At 40.6% G+C, this 22,370-nt stretch overlaps 1 protein-coding gene across 7 annotated transcripts in view; it reads right to left on the bottom strand.

The window, feature by feature from the left end:
• The window catches only part of NCKAP5 (NCK associated protein 5), a 957,082-nt gene that overhangs the window by 292,055 nt on the left and 642,657 nt on the right, over positions 1-22,370 (bottom strand). For all 7 annotated transcript variants that reach the window (XM_062185802.1, XM_062185829.1, XM_062185796.1 and 4 more), the window contains one exon: positions 930-1,079. In XM_062185802.1, the coding sequence (XP_062041786.1) occupies positions 930-1,079 (150 nt within the window). The remainder of the gene's footprint in view (positions 1-929; positions 1,080-22,370) is intronic.

Consider the following 22,370-nt stretch of genomic DNA (forward strand, 5'->3'; position numbering starts at 1 on the left):
CTCAATAGATGCAGAGAAAGCATTTGATAAAATTCAACACCCTTTCATGATGAAAACTCTAAGCAAATTGGGTACAGAAGGAACATTCCTCAATATAATCAAAGCTATTTATGAAAAACCCACGGTCAGCATCCTACTGAATGGGGATAAGTTGGAAGCTCTACTTTTTTAATTGAGAAGCAGAGAGACACAGGTGGATAGAAAGCAGGTGATGGACTCCTCTCTGCTGATTCACTTCCCAAATGCCTGGTACAGGCATCAATTAGTAACTTAACCTGGGTTACCTATGTGGATGACAGGGACGGAAGCACCTAAGTCAGCACTATTGCCTCTCAAGGTGCGTGTTAGCAGCAAGCTAGCATCAGGAACTGGAAACCAGGATCCCTAACGTGGGACTCAGGCATTCTAAACACTAGGCCAAATGCCTACTGCCCAGCTTTATATATTGAATTTCTTTCTACACAAGATATTTCTTCCAAAGAAATAGTTCTACTTCTTAACATTTACATGCATGCTATAATCATTCTTTATATTCCACTGAGTATCTTACTTATTCATTCAGTCACTCATTCACTTCATTAGACAGAGGGAAGACAAGCTGACACATCACACAACCCCTTCCCTCAAGGAGCTTGCGATTTTAAAAGTGGATCCACTTGGAAAGCAGAAATGAATTTAAAGTGAATTATTGTCATATACTCTTTCTAAGGCCATATGATCATAGCTAGTGGCCCAAGACTCTCACATAGTGCTACAAATTTTAACTTTTACCTCATCATTGACAAATAGACCTCAATGGGAGACGCTAGACTGCATTAGTCTGGGAGATGGAAGAAAGGAAGATTTATCCTCACTCCAAACCAGTTTCAGTGAAAGAAGCAGCTGCTGTTATTTTTCTTTAAATGTGTGAAAATTGCTTCATTTCTTACCTCTAGGGCTTTCAATCTTTCTAGCAGCCATTTGGTCTTGTCTTTCCCCTCATCTGTGCTGCTGCTTTCGCTCCTTGAATCCTCATCTACTACCATGTGAAGATCTTCCAAAGCTTCGTTGTGTTTTCTTTCTTCCTCTGGCAGTCTTTCCTAAAACAAGAAAGAATTATTATTTTCAATAATTTCCCCTGAAAAACAAGCCTGGGTCTTAAGGCTGAAAAGTTTGGAATCCCCTAATTACTTCTGTGTTCTTACCAGGACTGAGGTAGAGTGGAATCTGCTAAGAAAATTCTGAGTGTTGCTTATATTGGTACACACAGGTGATGTTTTTACCAAGTCATGCCGGGACAAAGCCATGGGGTCAACCACCTCAGAATTCAATTGTCCTCTGCCCAGCTGGAGAGCAACACAGCCAGCTAAGCCATAGGTGGAGTCATGCAGTTAGTCTGTTTTTATCTGCACAACAGAATTCAGCTATGTCTTAAACTAGGAAAAATCTATCGACCTTCATACTTTCATTTGTAAAAGGTTTTGTTCTTCAAATATAGAATCATTAAAATAACTGGACATATACCATGTAATTAATAAGGAAGAATAAAATTTCATGAATTCTCAATTGAAACCAATTAGTTCCTTCAGCTCCACGATAACCCAGCTTTTAAGGATCCCTCAGTCACTTTTTAACACTATAGGATTTGTTGAGTAGGATGGAGACAGACAGGATGTGATTCTGTCTTGTCTTCCTGTTCAAAGCTCCTCACTCAACCTTGTCTCTGATAGCTTTTTGGAGTTTGAGAAAGGCTGCTTAATATCATACTTAGCTCTTGTTTTCAAGAGAAAAGGAACGTTAAGAGAATACCATATGAAAATAATCCTATCCACTGTGTACATCCGTCAAGACTCACGTCCACAACCAGTGACATCACTCTATCACACTACTTAGTTCTAAACACCACACTGCTCACATCTTTGCTTCAATGCGGCTGGCTGCCAACCACTGAACTGAGTAACCAATGGTGAGATATTTATTTGTATTTGTTACTAAGCTCATTTTTCAAATGAATTTTACCCTCAAGCACACATACTATCTACTTCACAAAGAACAGCAGAAGAGAGTGAAAAACAAAAAAGTTTTCAAACTGCGCCAAGGTACTTAGGAGGTTTCAAAAGTATTTGATTTAACCACTTTTTTAAAAAAAAATCAAAATATGAAAAACACATCTCAAGGTACACATTTACCTGTTAGCATCTGTATTTACATATGTATGTGTGTGTGTATGGAAACTGTGAAGCCAGTAAGTTGATCCATATGAATTTGTTTTGTGCAGACATTAGAATAAAATACAGTCTCTTGGATAAATGAACAATTGATTAGGAAGACAATAATTCTTTATGAAATCAGGTTTGAGGCTCTTTAACCACATAAATGTGCTAATGTGTTCACTCTCACAGCAAGTGTGACTTCAGCTCTGATAAATGCCGACAAAGTTTAATGTGCACATCCACAGGCCAGGAAACAAGTCAGGTTATTGAAGCATTTCTACAGCTTTGATGCTTTGTTTAAGGTCTGGCTGCTAGTCAGACTTTCACTGCAATGATAAGGAATATGAAATGTATGGATACTGCGATCAACTCATCTTTCAAAGAAAAGATATTCTACTTTTAATATTTGATATCACTACAAGTACATACAAAACCTAAATTCTAAGACATGCTATTTTTTTTTTTTGATAGGCAGAGTGGACAGTGAGAGAGAGACAGAGAGAAAGGTCTTCCTTTTGCCATTGGTTCACTCTCCAATGGCCGCCACGGTAGGCGCGCTGCGGCCAGCGCACCACGCTGATCCGATGGCAGGAGCCAGGTGCTTCTCCTGGTCTCCCATGGGGTGCAGGGCCCAAGCACTTGGGCCATCCTCCACTGCACTCCCTGGCCACAGCAGAGAGCTGGCCTGGAAGAGGGGCAACCAGGACAGGATCGGTGCCCCGACTGGGACTAGAACCCGGTGTGCCAGCGCCACAAGGCGGAGGATTAGCCTAGTGAGCCGCGGCGCCGGTCAAGACATGCTATTTTTTAAAACATTACCTTCATCTACTTTTCTGTATGCATTATGGTTTTTCATTGCTCCTTTAAAGAGCAAATTCCATTTGTATCCTGTACACATGTTAAGAGAAGTTCTCATAAAGGTCACAGAAAAAGATATGCTCTGAAAAAAAAAAACTATGCAGGATTTCAAACATTTTTCACACCAAATAAAAAATAGTGTTTTAATTCCATTTTCCACAAACATTTCAAAGTACCTGCCTATGATAGTTACAGTCCTGCAACTGAATAAGATGAAAAAAACCTTTTTGTGCAAATGGGAAGCTGAAAGACTTGAATCTACAATTGAGCAGCTTGGCAAATGATCTCGGGCAAATTACTTCACTTTAATAAATTCTGGCTTATTTCCAAAACACTTAAAGAAGTTCGATGCCAACACACACACACACACACAGTCATTCTCATAATCCATAGTACTCTGTTCCATATAGTTTTCGTGAACACTGGATTAGGAAATGTCAAACCACTGTTCTAGGAGAATTCAGAGTTAGTTTTCTGTGAACCTCTGCTCACAACCTTTCCATGCTTCATGTATGTTGTTTGAAGATACTTTATTTATTTTGTTTTTGGTACACTAGCATTTAACTAACAGCCAAAAGCATTGTTAACTCATGAATAAACAAACCCGACATGACACCTCTTTTCTCTGTAAGGCACAGTACCACCTTCTTGTGCTTAGAAACACTAGACAGCAGCTCAACACTATGTACAGGATCATCTTAAATAGTAAATCACCAACAGAAAGCACAGAAAACAAAAATCTCACCAAACAGAGTACAAAAAGAACACTTATTTACTGTAAGACGGCCAAAAGAAGTAGGTATAGTGTGGCCTTGTTTGGCTTCAGCAAATAAAGTATATGCAGCGTGACTAAAACTTTTCTCTAAATATGTCTGAATAGCCATGAAAGCCCTATAAGTATTGATCTTAGGGATGCAAATAAATTTTAGAGAGTAGCCAAATTTGCAATTACAGAATAGACAAAGAAGTTCTCCAGTATGTGTATGCACACTCACATGCTTAAAGTGTCTAGGCATGGTGCTTACATCCCATTATGCACAAATATAAAGTAATTCAAGACACTACAGATTATAAATGACTATTCAGATTGTATAAAACATAGGGTCATTTGATCTAATCTGAAAAAGGGGTGATCAATGAAGGCTGTGAGACATGTCTTCATGGAAATGGAATGTGATACATTTTGAAGGAATGATATAATTGAGCACTCACAGAGTCAGAGTGGGCATTTGGTGAAAGAAAAAATTGAAAAATTCTGCCAGTCAAGAATAAGTTTTACCCTATTTATTTATAAGGCAACCAGTTGATTTTGGTGCAAATAATTTTTTTTCCAGGTGAGTTGACTAATAGAATTAAAGAGTAAAAGAGGGAAAGGATCCTTAGAAATACACACACACATACACACACTCACAAATATCAGACATGATTCATTTACTCATTTCTTAATTCAAAAAATTCTTTATTAAACACTGACTTGGGGCCATCTGTTGATCCAGGTACTGGAGGTATGTCAAAGAAGACAAACTTCCCTTATTCTATTATTTGTATTCTAATGCTGAGAAACATGATAAATTGCCAATCAAAGTAGTAAGTAAGATAATTGTGGCTTATGGAAAATGCCATGCAGAAAATGAAGAGGTCCAACGTGGTGGACAATGGTATGGGTTGAGAAAATTTTAGGTATGGGAACTTCCTCAGATGAAGAAGAGAAAGCAGCTGTGCGATGGTCTTGGAGAAGAGCATTCCAAAGAGGAGGAACAGCAAAGCACTGCCCAGTGGTGGGGCCAAAACCTCCACGCTGGCGAGCAGAGCCAGAGTCTGTGAGCTGCAGCCTGTTGACTGCAAGAGTAAGAAGATACAAAATGATATCTTAATAGGTCTTGCAAGGCATGAAAAGGAGCTTGGATTTTGTCTTAAGTGAAGTAACAAAGAATCAGAGGCTAGGCTGGGGAGTGAAAGGCGCTGATCGGTATTTTAGGAATACCATTCTGACAGCTACAGTGGAGAATAACGGGCTATGGTGAAAGAACAGCTGGGAGGAATGTATGTAGGAAGAAATGAGTTATGTTCTTTGAGTAGAACAGACTCTACCAAGGACAGAAGGTCAGATGCCCTGGATTCAATGCCCAGCTTTTACATTTTTTGAACCTTGCAATGCAAATCACTCAATCTTTTTAGGCTTTATTAGTCCCCTTCACATATAAAGTGAAAGATTTGGATTAAACGTCCCTCAAGTTGTAACAATTCGATTACTCAAGACACAATTTTAAGGAAGAAAATGTTCTATGTTCAATGGGAACAGAAAAAAGGACATTTACATTTTGTAATAAGGAAGTTGTTAGTGGGAACCTGAGAGCTGTTTGACTAAAGTGTGACAATGGTACCCAAATTGTTAGTGCTTAAGCAAAAAGTGAAGAGAGAAAATAGAGGCAATTTTCTCAGATGCTCATTCCAAAGCTTGGCAGGGAAGAGAAGGAAACACAAGGAGCTGTCATTGAACGGCATCGCAGAGGCAAGTGGAAAACTTTCTCAAGAGGGAGAAAATGGAGTTGTCTGAAGAAATAAGGAGGACAGGGAGCATTGGAGATGGCAGCAAAGGTGGGAATGTATGAGAACTCTAATGCTGAGAAGCAGACAATGAAGGGCACTGATAGAAAAGTCAAGATCTGTAAAATGTAGTCACCTCCAAAGAGCCCTTATACAGCTCAGCTTCTCAGGATTTCTAAGTCATTAGTATCCAACATAGGCTCTCAGAAAGCAAGGATTTGAGTGAAAGTAGTTTACTGAGGCAATGCCGGAAACATCAGCAAGGAAATGAGCTAAGGAAGCGACGGGAACCATGAAAAAGCAGAGTACCAAGCAAGTAAAATGAAGCCCCACAAGAAGCAGAAATGGTACAAACCACAGGCCTCAGAAGCACCTGACCCTGGTGGGAGGGAGCTGGGAGGTTTATGCATCCCAACCTTTTAAGAATCACTGGGTGAGGGTAGCTTTTGGAATGTTCATTCCTGGTACTTCCCAACTGCCACAGGCAGTGAGGCTTTGTGTGCGCCTGGCATCAGAGTGCTCTCCGACACGCACTGGGGGTTGGGAGTCGCAGGAGCACTCTGCATGGTTCTGGGGTGTGGGTGGGGCACTGCTGCTGTGCTGATGACTGACACTTGCTGCAGCTGCAGACTGCTCCAATGTGACCTCAGGAGGGAAGGCCACATCTTCATGCTGCCTACAGACCAGCCATCAACACAAAAGCCTACTTTCTGGTGCTCTATGTTCTAAAACGCCAGGGAACCATTCCAGAAAGTGGGATTTCCAGCAAAGTCTGCCCTTGCCTCCACTTAAGTCCATCATTTACTAGTGAGTGTGCCAGAGGATAACAGAATAGAGAGGGGGAGGATGGAATGAGCAAGGCTAAGTAAGCAGAAGAGAAAAATAAGCACAGAGAAACAGGGAGAAGAGAGAAAGAACGGAGAGAAGAATGGTTTAACTCTACTGGTAGGCCTAATTGTTAATTCCAGATAGTTGCTGAATTTATCTTACTCTCACAAAAGCATGACTATCATTTAAAAAATCAACTGTTTGTATTCTCTCCAAACATAAGCAACCCACTTCAATCAGTAACAATAAGATAAATTATAGTTTCTGCTTTACTTAACACACACACACACACACACACATATATATATATATATATAGTGCAGACAGACTAAGGTCAGAAACAACAGCCCTAAATAAAATAGATTCTCCTTATAAAACCCCAAGAGAGAAAAAAGAAAAATAAGCCAGGTTCACTTAAGAGGATGCCAAACTGTGAGAAGAATGAGTTGATTCCGAGAGGTGACCTGTTTTCATTTTTATGGACTTTACACAGCAGTGGATTCTAAAAAGTGAGGCTACCATACCAAAAACTTTCATCCCCCACATATTTCATATATGGTTGTGACCATAAGATTGTTTGCCTCCACAAATACTAGCCAGTACTCAGGAAGCTAAAGATTTAGGAGCTCAGTTAGCATTAAAGGGTGTAAATCAAATTTTGCCTTGTCAGTACATAAAGCAATTGTTAGAGCTGTAAGTTTCTCTAAGTGGAAACCAGGGTAATGATTCACATTTGTTCCCAAGTACCCAGCATCATCAGGCCTATGCAAAGTAATATCCATCAAACCAAAGCTCTGTGTTGGATCAATTCAGCTCAGACAGATGACAAGCCAGGGAGCCTCGTTGGTCCAAAGAACAGACAGTACAGTTGTCCAGGGCTGGCTGCAGCCCATTCTGCAAGTCTGTAGGCATTAAATAAATTATTGGGGAAAATAATCATAATGTGATTCCCCAAATAGGTGAATGTGTTTTACTTATCTTCAGGTTGTCAGTGTCCTTCGGCCATGCACACAGGAGGACTCAATGAACAGTAAGATCACTTTATGATTAATTCATAAATAAGTATATTAATTCATTAATTAATATACCTATTTAACAAATATTAGCTGAGCAGTGGCTATGTCACTGGTACAATGGAAGAGGCCAGGGATATAGAGGTGTAAAGACACATGTGGCTCTTGTTCTCATGGAGTCTTGTGGAAGAAAACAGGTATCACGATATGACATACCAATGTAAAGTTGTACTCTATAAGTGTGTTGTACAGAACAGTTCTGAGGTGCTTTGAGAACTAGAAACAAAGGGATATTAAAGAGCAATCAGGAAAGGTTTGCCAGACTGAGCTGACATATGCATGCAGAGCAGGAGTTAATCAGAGCAGTGGATTAGGCCACCATCTAAGATAACCTGCATTCTATGTTAGAATACCTAGCTCAAGTCCTAGTTATTCCACAATCTTTTTTTAAAGATTTATTTTATTTGAAAGACAGAGTTACTGAGAGAGAGATTTTCCATCTGCTGGTTCACTCCCCAAATGGTCATAATAGCCAGAGCTTGGCCAATCTGAAGTCAGGAGCTTCTTCCAGGTCTTCCATGTGAGTGCAGGGGCCCAAGTACTTGAGTCATCCTCTGCTGCCTTCCCAGGTACATTAGTAGGGATCTGGATCGGAAGTGGAGCAGTTGAGTCTCGAACTGGCATCTATATGGGATGCCAGTGCCACAGGCCATGATTTAACCCATTACATCACACGCTGGCCCTTATTCCACAATTCTAATTCATTTTCCTGATAATGTACCTGGGAGGCAGCAGGCAACGGTCCAAGTATTTGGATTCCCGCCACACATGTGGGAAGCCTCGATGGAGTTCCTGGCTCCCATCTTAGGCATGGTCCTACAGTGGCTGTTGCAAGCATTTGAGAAGTGAACCAATGGACAGAAGATCTCTGTCTCCTTCTCTCTGTGATTCTGCCTTCCAAATGAACAAATGAATGAATGAATGAATTTTTTTTAAAAACCTCATGAGATGGGACAAGAAGATGACCAAGAGGTGGGAAGATAGTACAATTGAGAAGTCTGTAAGGTCAATTTGTTGGGGAGAAAGATGAGACTTCAGATGGGGCCAGGATACATGTCAAGGGGTTTTGTCTCCACTTCAAGGGAAACTGGAAGCCCAGAAGTCACCATTTTCAAGTGTTCACAGTGATGATGGTGGTGGTGATATGGTCACATGGGTGCTTTGAAACTGCTCCCTAGAATAGTGTTTGGGACGGACTAAAGGGAAGTTAACACAGATGTAGGGAATATAAGATGTCACTGCAACAATCAGAGAAGACTCAACTATGATAGATGACATTCTCCCAGAAGAGACCTGCCTCATCATTTGTAAATCATCCTGTAATTCTGACTCATTAGTGTGTCGCTCCTCTAATAATGACAAGTAACAAACACTTTCTAAGTTCAATATTACTCAGTGACTGAGCCAAAAGGCATTGCCATCTTTAAGCCAGTAAGGGAAGAGACAATAGAAATGCTGCTTGCTTACAATGCAGACTCCTTGGCACACTGTGGACCCAGTGAGTAACACTGCCTGGGAGTGGGGACAGGGATCTAGAATTTCAGAGAACATTCCAGGTAATTCCAACCCATGCTGAAGTTCAAAAGCCTCTGGACAAAGATGCTCCAGCATACAACAAATTATTTTTTATTTTAGATAAACTTTTGAAGTAATGCTTGATTTCTATTATCGATCAGTGAAAACAACAGATAATTAATCACTCAAATCAATACTCACTGGAGATTAAAAGAATATGTCTTTATTAGTAGTACAATGAGACAGTTGGTTTAAGCCAAACATCAGTCTCATTTACACATTACTTGCTAAATCCTACTTCAGTAATAGATGCTACATATCGATCTATGCAAATAAACTATCTTGTTGTGATGAGAAGCCCCTGGGAAATTTCTATGTGAGTCTCAAGATGCCAGGACCCATCATGTTATGACTGTTTCTTTTCACGACAGCACATTCCATTAATGGCTTGTAACTACTTTCAGTGGCTTCTAGAAAAAGGGACCCTGAAGTTCCAAGAGAGAGGTTTTCTACCTACAATAAAAGAGAGAAACATGTTTACCATGCCCATGCTTGGAAAACTTTCCTAATTTAAACACAGTGCTTGTTTTCCCTCAGTCTTATTGAAAAATAAGAAAAATACCAATACGGATAAATCTGTCCATCAGAGTCTCAAATGAGGTACAAAACCAGTGACAATTGTCACAACGGGCTCAGTTTCACCCCTAAGTGATAAAGAATACGGAAGCACAGTGTCACTCTACACTCGCTGTGAGTGTGCGTGGTTGCCTGATTGTTGATATGGTGGCTTTTCTGTCTTTACCCCATCACTGACGAAATGACACTGTGTCTGAGCTCAGGTCTGCAGGGATAACTGAAGAGTCCCAAATGAGGACGGGCAGGAAGGTGATGTGTGTCACATTGGGACTTGTCTTAGAGTTTCACTTGAAAGGAAAACGGGACAGTTGACCTTGCTGAGGCTCCTCAAGCTCCATCTCACTGTGACCTCAGAGTCTGTTCTCCAGGGTGGAGACACAGCCCCATTTTGAGCCTCAGAGCAAGTAGAAATAAGAAATCTACATTCACTGCTAGGTCCTCTGCCATTCAGCAAGCTGTACGATTTGGTTCATCACACAACTTTTGTTTTCTTTTTCTCTCTCTCTTTCTTTCTCTCTTTCTTTCTCTCTCTTCCTTCCTTCCTTCCTTCCTTCCTTCCTTCCTTCCTTCCTTCCTTCCTTCCTTCCTTCCTTCCTTCCTTCCTTCCTTCCTTCCTTTTTGACAGGCAGAGTTAGAGAGAGAGAGACAGAGAGAAAGGTCTTCATTCCATTGGTTCACTCCCTAAATGGCCGTTACATCCCGTGCACAGTGCCAATCGAAAGCCAGGAGCCAGGTGCTTGCTCCTGGTCTCCCATGCAGGTTCAGGGCCCAAGCACTTGGGCCATCCTCCATTGCCTTCCCAGGCCACAGCAACTGGAAGAGGAGCAACCAATCCAGTGCCCCAACCAGGACTAGAACCTGGGGTGCCGGCACTGCAGGTGGAGCATTAGCCTAGTGAGCTTCGGCGCCGGCCCACCACACTTTTCCACCCCTCTGTTTCTTCACATGCAAAAGAAAATGCACAAACAGACTTACATACAAAGTTTCCTGGCTTCACTAAAACTTTTAATCACTGTAAAAACTCAACTGTGAAGGGTAAATACTTAAAACACAGCTGAAGTTCAAGGACTTTTAATAAATATGCTGTTAAGGTTAGATCTGTCATATGTTTTCCCTGATCTGTGGTAACTAACAGAGTACCAAAAACGTAATGTATAGGAGTGAAACTGGCATTTTGAGATTTGATGATGGTTTTTATTGTTGCTTGTTGAACTCTTTACTTAGTGTAGGGTTAGTCTTATGAGTATAAAGTAAACTGAAAGTAAGTCATTGTAAAAATTGAGAGGGAATAAGAGAGGAAGAGGAAGGAAGAGTGAGAGTGTGGGCAGGAGGGAGGATAAGATGGGAAGTATAACTATGTTCCTAAACCTGTACACACAAAATACATGAAATTTGTTTACCTTAAATTAAAAAAAAAAAGAGGTTAGATCTGCCTAGGAGAGTTTTTGCATGGTGAAATCTTTGTGTCTCTTTTCCAGAAGTGTATGTATCTCTCCTACTCCTTGAAAAAATTTCTATTTTTGCTGTGTACTTTCCTTGGGCCCAAAGATTAAAGTCATCTAGCCCAATGATTGCATTTATAACATTACTTTCCTTGCAAGAATAAAAGGCCTAGTGAGCAAAATGCAATGAGAGTTTAGTGAAAACAGGGCTAACATCAGCCCTCCTAAGGGCATTTGCTTATGGGAGATTCATCCAAACATCTCTTGGTTGCAAGGCTTAAGAAAAAAATTCAATATTCACTTATCTCCCTCTGATTATCATCACTTTCAACTCTGAAGGTGGGAACAAAGCCTACGTGTAGAAACACTAAACATATGCTGATGGCAGTAACAGTTATTCTCTATTCCAGCTCTTCGATTATTTTTCTCCTAGGGACTCTCCTCATCCCACAGTACTGCAGTGGAAGAAACCTCAGGTATCTGTTGTTTAATTTCAAGATGAAAAATGGAATCAGGGGGATATTCCTATGCAGAAACATTGAACTTTAAAGTCAGATAGTCACAGAAGCAAGAACAGTTTTTTTTTTCTTGTTTTCATTTTAAATATCTGACCATGAGTTAAATCTACCTATTAATTTATAGTAAAAATATCAAAAGCAGTGGCCAGTGTTGTGGCATAGTGAATTAAGCTGTCACCTGTGATACCTGCATCCCATATGGCGCTGGTTTACGTCTTGGCTGTTCCACTTCCCATCTAGCTCCCTGCTAATGCACCAAGTAAAGCAGTAGAAGGTCCTAAACTCACATTGAAGACCTGGAAGAAGCTCCTGGCTCCTGGCTTCAGCCTGGCTCAACCTCAGCTGTTGCAACCATTTGGAGAGTAAATCATTGGCAAGAAGATATCTTTTCTCTTTTTCTTTCTTTCTCTCCCTGCCCCCAACTCTGCTTTTCAAATAAATAAAATCTTTCAAAAATTATCTAAATCTGTAATTTAGGAACAAGAATGTGGTGGTATTAGCATGAAATATTAAATTCTTTCCAGAACACAGGACACATAATAAATAGCATGTAGCATCTGCAAACTTCCCAAGAATTAAATCAGCTCCCACACAGAGGACATAGGGCATACATTCTGGACACTCTCCACAGAGAAGAAAATAGGTTTGCTCGGTTACTAAGTAACTTGTTTAGCAGTAGAGAGCAGAGACAGAACTTAAAAACGGTTCTGATTTCAAGTGTCACGATCTTCCCAGAAACTGTGACCTCTTACAGTCTTTGCCATTCACGTACAGGTCTATCCTGAATAGTATTTCCATCTGAGAATCTGTGATCCTTATCCAACCCTAAACCGTGCTACCAGCACTCTCTCTCCAAGGCTCCTAGCCCATTCCCCTACAGTGCTGATGATTTTATGAGAAATGTCAAGTTCAGCCTCAAGTGGCTATCAGGAAAACAGGTTTAACAAACTACTACCAATTCCATAGTTGATGATGATTCAATTTGCTTAAAATACACAAAGGCATGTATACACACACACACACACACACACTTCTTACAATTCAAGCCAAATGGAAATGTGAAGAGGCCGGCTTTGTGGCTGACAGCCACTCCAGCATACCATGGTAGCTTAGCTACTTCAATGCACTCACTCATTTGTTTTCTGGAGATTGGAGGGTGCACAGAATATATTGTCACTTTAGATAGCACTTCGGCAAATACCCTAACAACATACCCAAAGATTACTGGCAGCTTTTGTTCAGCACTAGCACACTAAATTTTAAAGAGAAGAAAACAGCATCAGATAAATCACAGAATTTTAAAAGAACATCCCAATTTGTTCAATTTGTTCACAGTTTAACATTACCACTGTCAAGCAAAACATATAAAGCTCTTCTTTTTCATCCCCAGATTTGACTTACAAAGTGAGCTAAGCACACAATAAAATATCCAAGATTAAATGTGTATTATGGATAAGAGAACAGAGTGTTTACTTTATGCTTCTAATATAAGACCACAACCAGTGACATATCAATCCACAGCCACTCCACATTACTCTTCACTCAAAACACTTCTGAATACTGCCAACTATCTTTCTGTTAAACAGATCCATTCAGGAACATGAATAAATTTTTATATGAGGCTTTCATTGCCTGTTTTACCTTTTAGTGATATTTATTTTTCTAAAAATATGTTCAATTCAAAAGGCATTTTACATAAAGGAATGCTCTAACGTGGACTATAGTAATAGAGAAAAGTCCATCATAATTTTCATTAAAAGTATGTTCCAAGTGGCTGGATACTTAAAATTAACAACAGAAATTATGTCCTTGAAACTCACAACTCACAGCCAGCAAAAAAGAAATAAAAAGCTCTTAGATTGTCACATGGATGGGGAATTTCAGTGGTTAATGGTTACACTTTACATGCCTGGGGGCAGTAACAAAAATAACTCATAACATAACATCAAAATTTGCAATTCAAATTCAGTCCCTCCCCACACCCAATTTTCTGAAAGAATTCTCAGGGCAAGGAGCCAGAGAACTTACAAAAGTAAGCAGAATTCCAGCCTCAGATGCTCTGCTTCTGATCCAGCATTCTGTACATGTACTGGGGAAGTTAGCCCATGACGGCCCAAGGACTAGAACCCTGTCACCAATGTGAGGGACTTGAGTAGAGTTCCCAGCTCCTAGCTTCTAGCAGGCATAGTCCTGGCTGTTGAAATCACTTGAAGAATGAACTAGAGGATGAAAGATCTCTGTCTCTATCTCCTTCTTGCTGTGTCAGTCAGCATTTCAAATCATATTTCTTTAAAAACTGGAAAAAATGAACTGATAAATTACTCATTGATTAATGGTAGGTGGTGGCTTATTAATGCTGCATTTTACACACATCTATAGTAGCCATATGCATGAGATTTCTAGATGGAATGTTAAAATAAATTTTAAAGCAATTTAAACATTTCTCTTTTTGTTGCACATGGGTGTGAAATAAACCAGCCACAGAAAGACAAACACCACATGGCATCACTTAGAGTTGGACCCTGAAAAATATTAATCACATAATCAGAGTGTAGAATGGTAGTAATCAGGGAGAGCTAGGGGCACAGGGGTACAGGAGATATTTATCAAATGATCCATAGTTTCAATTAGACAGGAAGAATTAGTTCAAGATGTCTACTGTAAAACATAATGACCATGTTAATAACAAGTTTCATATACTTGAAATTTGGTTAGAATACTGATTGTGTGTTCTTATCACATACAAACAAATTTAAGGTAATACATATGTTAATTACTTGATTTAAGCATTAGACAGTTTATACACAAAGATGTCATTTTGTTCATTATAATTAAATTTAAAAAAAAATATTCTATCTCACTGTCCCTATAAATACACATTGTCAAATGACCACTGCATCTAAATTTTCATTTCAGAAAACATGGTGGTTGATACCATATCTTTTCTTTGTGTGTAGCAATTGGCAGCAAAGAAATAACTAATAGATCCTCTTTGAGTTAAGTTGAACTGTGAGGTGGTTAACTCTTCTAATGATTTTTAAACATTCAAAAGTGATAAAAGTGATAATTAGTAATAACAATACAGGTGGTCCCTGACTTATAAGAACTGGACTTACAGTTCTTTGACTTTGCCATGAGAAGTTGCACCATGACTTTTGACTTATCCCTAGGCTAGCAATACGCAGTGGGATCCTTCCATGTGTTCTGGGTGGCAACAGTGATTCACAGTCCATTAGTAGATAGTGGTCTTATTTATGTGATCCCTTTGACACTTAATCCTGTCTTTATGATCAGTTATGAACTTAAAGTGATCAGTTTAACTAATAAGATGACATTGCAACCTTCCAACTTAATGGGATTTAGAGTCCCATGGCACGTTTTTAGCTTTACCCTTAGGGGTAAGTCCGAGAGAATGTGTGCACCTGACTTTATTTCTGATGACACTGTAAGAGCAACACTGAACTACTTAAACATTTCTAAGCATTTTCAATAGAAACATTTTAAAAATAAGTATTTTTGCCAGTGCTGTGGCTCACTTGGTTAATCTTACGCCTGTGGCGCCAGCATCCCATATGGGCGCCGGGTTCTAGTCTAGGTTGTTCCTCTTCCAGTCCAGCTGTCTGCTGTGGCCCAGGAGGGCAGTGGAGGATGGCCCAGGTGCTTGGGTCTCTGCACCCACATGGGAGACCAGGAGGAAGCACCTGGCTCCTGGCTCCGGATTGGCGCAGCATGCCGGCCGTAGCGGCTATTTGGGGGGTGAACCACTAGAAGGAAGACCTTTCTCTCTGTCTCTCTCTCTCTCTCACTGTTTAACTCTGCCTATCAAAAAAAAAAAAGTATTTTGCCATTATGAACATGAAGCAACACATCAATAGAATACTTGCCTAAAAGATAAAAGCCTAATTTACTCTGTTAGAATAAGATTTCCTGGACTTCCTCACTGACTTCCCCTACCACACCCATCTCAGAGGAGTGTACCAACTTTCAAGCCATAAAGCAGTCTATCCTAAGATGCCCTGGAGCTTTCTGGAGAATTAAGGATCCACTCAGAATCAAGGTATTCTATTCCCCTCCACCTTCCCCTTTCCTGGGGTTACCTAAAAGAACAACTCTAATGTGATATATTAGTCGTACTTTTGAAAGTCAGAGATGGATTATCTAGTTCATTCTCTTGGTGACTCATGTCAGAAAAGAGAGGGCCTATACCCATTTGCACCTAAACAGAAATTAAGAATAAAGCAAGAATATTACATTGCTCACAGCACAATTTACATAATATCTGGCATCTAGTCAGGCCACACTCAGGGAGAAGAGTAGAGCTCGATTGTTGAAGGATTTTTACTGAGAAAATTTTGCCAGGAATTCTGTCCTGGTGTGCTTTTTCATGTTAAAACTATTATTTTTATCCCTAACCCCTGGAAATGGCAGGAAGCTATCACTTGAGGTGCCTCTTTGTCATGGAGTGGGATGTTCATTCTGACAAACCACTCAGAGGCTCAGTGGGAGGAGAGATGCAAAGAGCTCTTTTACAGAGACAGCTGCAATCCTGCCAAATGACTCATCTTGGTAGGAGGGGTAGAAATTTAGCAGGAATAAGGATGAGACTAAAAGACAGTTAGAAAAATCAGAACATGTATCTGAAAGGGGAATGTTGAAGGGAAACTGGAATGTGGGTAACCAAGCTACTTCACGCAGAATCTCTGTTCATCTAAAGAATAATGAACTGTAATGAACCCGGTGCTGGCGCTGTGGCACAGCGGGTTAACGCCCTGGCCTGAAGTGCTGGCATTCCATATGGGTACCGGTTCAAGTCCCCGCTGCTCCACTTCCATTCCAGCTCTCTGCTATGACCTGGGAAAGCAGTAGAAGATGGCCCAAGTCCTTGGGCCCCTGCACCTGCATGGGAGACCTGGAAGAAGCTCCTGGCTCCTGGCTTTGGTTCGGCACAGCTCTGGCCATTGCGGCCAATTGGGGAGTGAACCATCGGATGGAAGACCTCTCTCTCTCTCTCTTTCTGCCTCTCCTCTTTTTGTGTAATTCTTTCAAATAAATAAATAAATATTTTTTTAAATTTTTTTTTTGACAGGCAGAGTGGACAGTGAGAGACAGAGACAGAGAGAAAGGTCTTCCTTTTGCTGTTGGTTCACCCTCCAATGGCCGCCGCGGTTGGCCGGTGCACCGTGCTGATCCAATGGCAGGAGCCAGGGGCTTATCCTGGTCTCCCATGGGGTGCAGGACCCAAGCACTTGGGCCATCCTCCACTGCACTCCCTGGCCACAGCAGAGAGCTGGCCTAGAAGAGGGGCAACTGGGACAGAATCTGGTGCCCCGACTGGGACTAGAACCTGGTGCGCCGGCGCCGCAAGGCGGAGGATTAGCCTAGTGAGCCGCGGCGCCGGCCCAAATAAATAAATAAATCTTAAAAAAAGTTTAAAAAAAGAATAGAACTGGGAAAGCTGTGACTCCTGAGAGAAATGGCTGTCCCAAGGGATGTCTTCCAACGTTCTTCCAACAAACACCTAGACTTCACTCATGAGCATCTTAGCAGGAAGCAGATACACCTTCATTTCCCATAGGGAGGGGTAAAAAATCATTCCCTGAACTAGTTCCAGTTCCAGGTGTGGCACTTATGGATGGAGTGACCCTGGTAAAGACACTTGTTTATCTGTGACATTTTTTCCTCATTTGCAAGATGAGATGGTTGGATGTTGGAGATAACTTGCAGCTCTGTCACTAACTTCAAACTGCCAGTCTTGCCTTCTGCACTTTCTTTTGAGCACCAAAGACTTGCTAGCAATCCAGTTCATCCCCATATTAGTGACTGACCCTTCTGTGTCATATTACAACTTTTTCCTTAGAAAACCATGAGGATAGGACTGTATTGTAGCACAGCAAATTGAGCTGCTATTTAAGATGCCAGTATTCCCTACAGGAGTTCCAGTTCAAGTCTCAGCTGTTCTACTTCCAGTCCAGCTCCTCACAGATGTATTTGGGAATGCAGTGGAGAATGATCCCAAGTACGTGGTCCCTGCCACCCATGTGAGGGGCCCAAATGCAGTATTGTGGTAATTTTGGAAGTCAACATACAGATGGAAGATTGAGCTCCGTTGCTCACTCTCTCTTTCTTTCTCTCCCCCACTTTTTCCTCCTCTACCCCCAACTTCTCCATCTCCCTCCCTATCTTCTACCTTTCAAAAAACTAAATCTTTAAAATAACCAACAAAAATCCATAGGCCATGTTGGCCACCTTATACATTTCAACATTAAAATAAGTAGCTGATAAATATGGTGCATATTCTTGGCTACTCCAGTAAATATGAGATTCTCTGATCCCTTCCAAGCAGCCCTGATCTCCAAGATACAGAAAATCATTTTACAGATTCCTATCAACAATAACCGTGACATATTGCAGTACACAGTAAGGAAGCTGCCTAGTTTTCATCAATTCTATTTTAATGCATCAATTTCTACAGGCCTTGCATGCCAAAGACTACCCAGACCCTAACAGAAGACTCAGAAGCAATTATGGCCCAGGCACTCTGATTGGGCTGAGAGGGGATGGTATTGTGATGATCAGCCCTAGGGCCTAACTGGTCATCCTTTCTGCCAAGCTCACATTTCATTTCCAGGGCTTCTCACATCGAGGAAACAGCCTTAGTTTGGTAACTGTCGAACACGTGCTAATCATTTGAATTTTTAAAAGAAAAATAGGCCTCACACTCACTCAGCAGGCAACCCTAAATAGGGAAATTCAAAACCCAGCCTTCTTTTCTGTTTAAAATTCCAAGTTTTTCTTTTTAGTTTTTTTTTTTAACTTTTATTTAGTAAATATAAATTTCCAAAGTACAGGTTATGGATTACAATGGCTTTACTCCCATAACTTCCCTCCCACTTGCACCCCTCCCATCTCCCATTCCCTCTCCCCTTCCATTCACATCAAGATTCATTTTCAATTATCTTTATATACAGAAGATTGATTTAGTATATATTAAGTAAAGATTTCATCTGTTTGCACCCACACAGAAACACAAAGTATAAAATACTGTTTGAGTACTAGTTATAGCATTACTTCACATTGCACAACACATTAAAGACAGATCCCACATGAGGAGTAAGTACACAGTGACTCCTGTTGTTGACTTAACAATTTGACACTCTTGTTTATGGCGTCAGTAATCTCCCTAGGCTCTAGTCATGAGTTGCCAAGGCTATGGAAGCCTTTAGGGTTCGCCGACTTCGATCTTATTCCGACATGGTCACAGTCAAAGTGGAAGTTCTCTCCTCCCTTCAGAGAAAGGTACCTCCTTCTTTGATAGCCCTGTTTTTTCCACTGGGATCTCACTCACAGAGATCTTTCATTTAGGTCTTCTTTTTTTTCCCCAGAGTGTCTTGGCTTTCCATGCCTGAAATACTCTAATGGGCTCTTCAGCCAGATTCAACTGCCTTAAGGACTGATTCTGAGGCCAGAGTGCTATTTAGGACATCTGCCATTCTATGAGTCTGCTGTGTATCCCGCTTCCCATGTTGGATCGTTCTCTCCCTTTTTGATTCTATCAGTTAGTATTAGCAGACACTAGTCTTGTTTGTGTGATCCCTTTGACTCTTAAACCTATCAGTGTGATCAACTGTGAACTACATTATGCTGAGTGAATTAAGCCAGTCCCAAAGGGATAAATATCATATGTTCTCTCTGATCGGTGACAACTAACTGAGCACCAAAGGGGAAACCTGTTGAAGTGAAATGGACACTATGAGAAACAGTGACTTGATCAGCTCTTGTCCTGACTGTTGATGTACAATGTAATACTTTATCCCTTTTAGTATTTTTTTTGTTCTAGTACTATTATTTGAACTCTGTAATTAACACACAATTATTCTTAGGTGTTTAAATTTAACTGAAAAGTATCCCTGTTAAATATAAGAGTGGGAATAAGAGAGGGAGGAGATGTACAATTTGGGACACACTCAATCGGACTTACCCCAAATGGTGGAGTTAGAAACGTGCCAGGGGATTCCAATATAATCCCATCAAGGTGGAATGTACTAATGTCATCTTTTTAGTTTTTAACAGGTTGAATGTAGTTCATAGATACAATTCTAAGAAGATAGGCCGGTGCCGTGGCTTAACAGGATAATCCTCTGCCTTGCGGCCCGGCACACCGGGTTCTAGTCCCGGTTGGGGAGCTGGATTCTATCCCGGTTGCCCCTCTTCCAGGCCAGCTCTCTGCTATGGCCCGGGAAGGCAGTGGAGGATGGCCCAAGTGCTTGGGCCCTGCACCCGCAAGGGAGACCAGGAGAAGCACCTGGCTCCTGGCTTCGGATCAGCAAGATGCGCCGGCCACAGAGGCCATTGGAGGATGAACCAACGGCAAAAAGGAAGACCTTCCTCTCTGTCTCTCTCTCTCACTATCCACTCTGCCTGTCAAAAAAAAAAAAATCTAAGAAGATAATGATATTCTCTCTCTACTTCCTCCCTTCCCTTCACTTTAGAGCTAATATAAAATTGCATGCATGGTTTCCTCTTTGTAACTCAAGTAAAATGATTTACCATTTCTAGAATGGCCTTCCCAGCAGCAGGGTCCTCATCAATACTTCTGCTTCCTCGAAAATCTCCACTAGTCATCACTCACCCAGTCTAGAGTCTCAGATCTGAACCCACCCAATACTCAAGTATTCTTCTTCAATGACCCACTGAACTACATGCCTCATTTTCCATTGCCTCCCCAGCAATGAGTTCAACACCAAGCATGGTGGGAATAAAGTCCCCAGAGCTTTGACAGTTTGAGTAACTCCCCAAACATTAGGCAGCTTGTGAGTGTCTCAATCAGTACATAGAATCTGGCTTCTTGGCTTTAAACTTCCCCATAATCCTTTCCTCTACCTCATCAGGTACCCATAATCCTCTGCTTCCTTGCACCACAGTGTCCATAATCCTCTGCTGTCTCACTGAAGCACCCAGAGTCCTGTGCTTCTTCACACCATAGTGACCATAATCCTCTGCTGTTCCTTAGCACAGTACTCACTCATCTGAATTTTACCCTTTCACAGACCAACTCAAATCCTACCTTCCTCAGAAGTTCAACATGGCTCTTATACAGAAGGCAATATGTGGGTTACTAAAGCAAATGCTGGGGAAAGGCTAATGAAAACAATCCCAGCCACAGAAATTTTTCGCATGGTAAATAAGACAAGTATATTGCTGAGTCTAACACCTTGTACTACAGCAATTCTCAACTTAAACTGCATAATAGAATTGGTTAATGAGGATTAAAAAAAAATCCTTATGCCAAGGCTATACCCCAGAACAACTAAATCAGATTCCTGGAGTAGAATTGGAAAATTAGTATATTTTTTTAAAGTCTCCAGATGATTCTAAGGCACAGTAACATTCAGCCAGTGGTATGCCAGTAATATAATTAATGAATGAAATTAATGTCACTCCTGTAAGACTAAAGGATTTAATCAAAATATCAAGCCCACTGCATTTACTGCACTCAGAAATTCAACTATCTGTATAAAACTGTTTTTTCACCTAAAACACGAACTTGAATTTCAAGTCCTTCCTATTCTGAAAGGTTAATGTGAGCATCAAATGAGATGCTACTGCTAAGGTACCCTGCAAACTCCAAGACACCTATAAATTATTATTGTGCTGATTTTCACTACTATTCCTCTAGTGGTGAAGTTTGAGTGCTCAGAAGGAAAGAAGCTGTTAAAAAGTGTATAGAAGAAAAACAGAGTAACAGTAGGGTTAGAAAAATTAAACATAATGACTCAAGAGAAATACAGCCTGATTTGTTTCTTAATGATACATTTACAACTTTGTTTTGTAAGATGTATTTTTTTACTTTGCAGAAAACTGTAAAATCTTATTGAGAAAATGTTAGTAGTTACATTTCTAACCTAAGAATGGCATATTTGGCTTCAGTCTTCATTCGTTTTCTTTTAAGCCTATGGTTGTTGCCTTTGACCTGCTTCTGGCATGTTAATAGGCTCTGAATTTGGTATTATACTCAGTGTCATTCAGAACATGTCCGAGATCATGAACTTGCATAAGCAGAGTCAGTCAGTTCTTGATCGGATTTCAAATCAGGTCCTTGAGCCCCCATTGCTGCTTCACTTGCAGTCTCCTGAGTACTCCTCTCGTCCTCACTTTCAGATGGTAGTTCCTCTTTTGAAGGTTTTCTCCTTGCACTCCTGGGCAACCACAGGTTCAGCCAGTTGAGAAGACTCTTGCTCCTTTCCTCTTTTTCTATATTTCAACTTTGATTTTGAATGCCCATTCATATTTCTCATGGGTGGACCTCAAGTAATGACAAAGAATGAGGACAGCACAAACAAAGACATGACTTCCCTGGCAGATATCTGCATGATGAATCTACAAGTTTTCTTATAAATGCAATGGAAGACTGTAGGAGATACCTGCAATGGAATGGTTTTCAGACCATCATTTGTAATTACAGCAGTTTACTAAATCAGACTAAGGCAAAATCTTGGCTTCAATGTGATGAAATGGTTTTATCATGCCAATTAATTTAGTGTAGAATAAAATGTATGAAGGGGTGAGGTGGCAAATCTGGCCAAAAGAACACATTCGGAAAAATTCATTTTGATCTATTTACAAAACAGCAGAATCATCATGAATGAGATCCTAGGCTATACATTAAAGCAGATGAGGGAAAAAGAAAACATGATAAGTCAGTAAGCTTATTACAATAGTCACTTTGAACTTGGTTTTGACATTTGGTACACCCCACAAAAG

The sequence above is a fragment of the Lepus europaeus genome, chromosome 1 (assembly GCF_033115175.1).
Source record: "Lepus europaeus isolate LE1 chromosome 1, mLepTim1.pri, whole genome shotgun sequence".
Classification (NCBI taxonomy): Eukaryota; Metazoa; Chordata; class Mammalia; order Lagomorpha; family Leporidae; genus Lepus; species Lepus europaeus.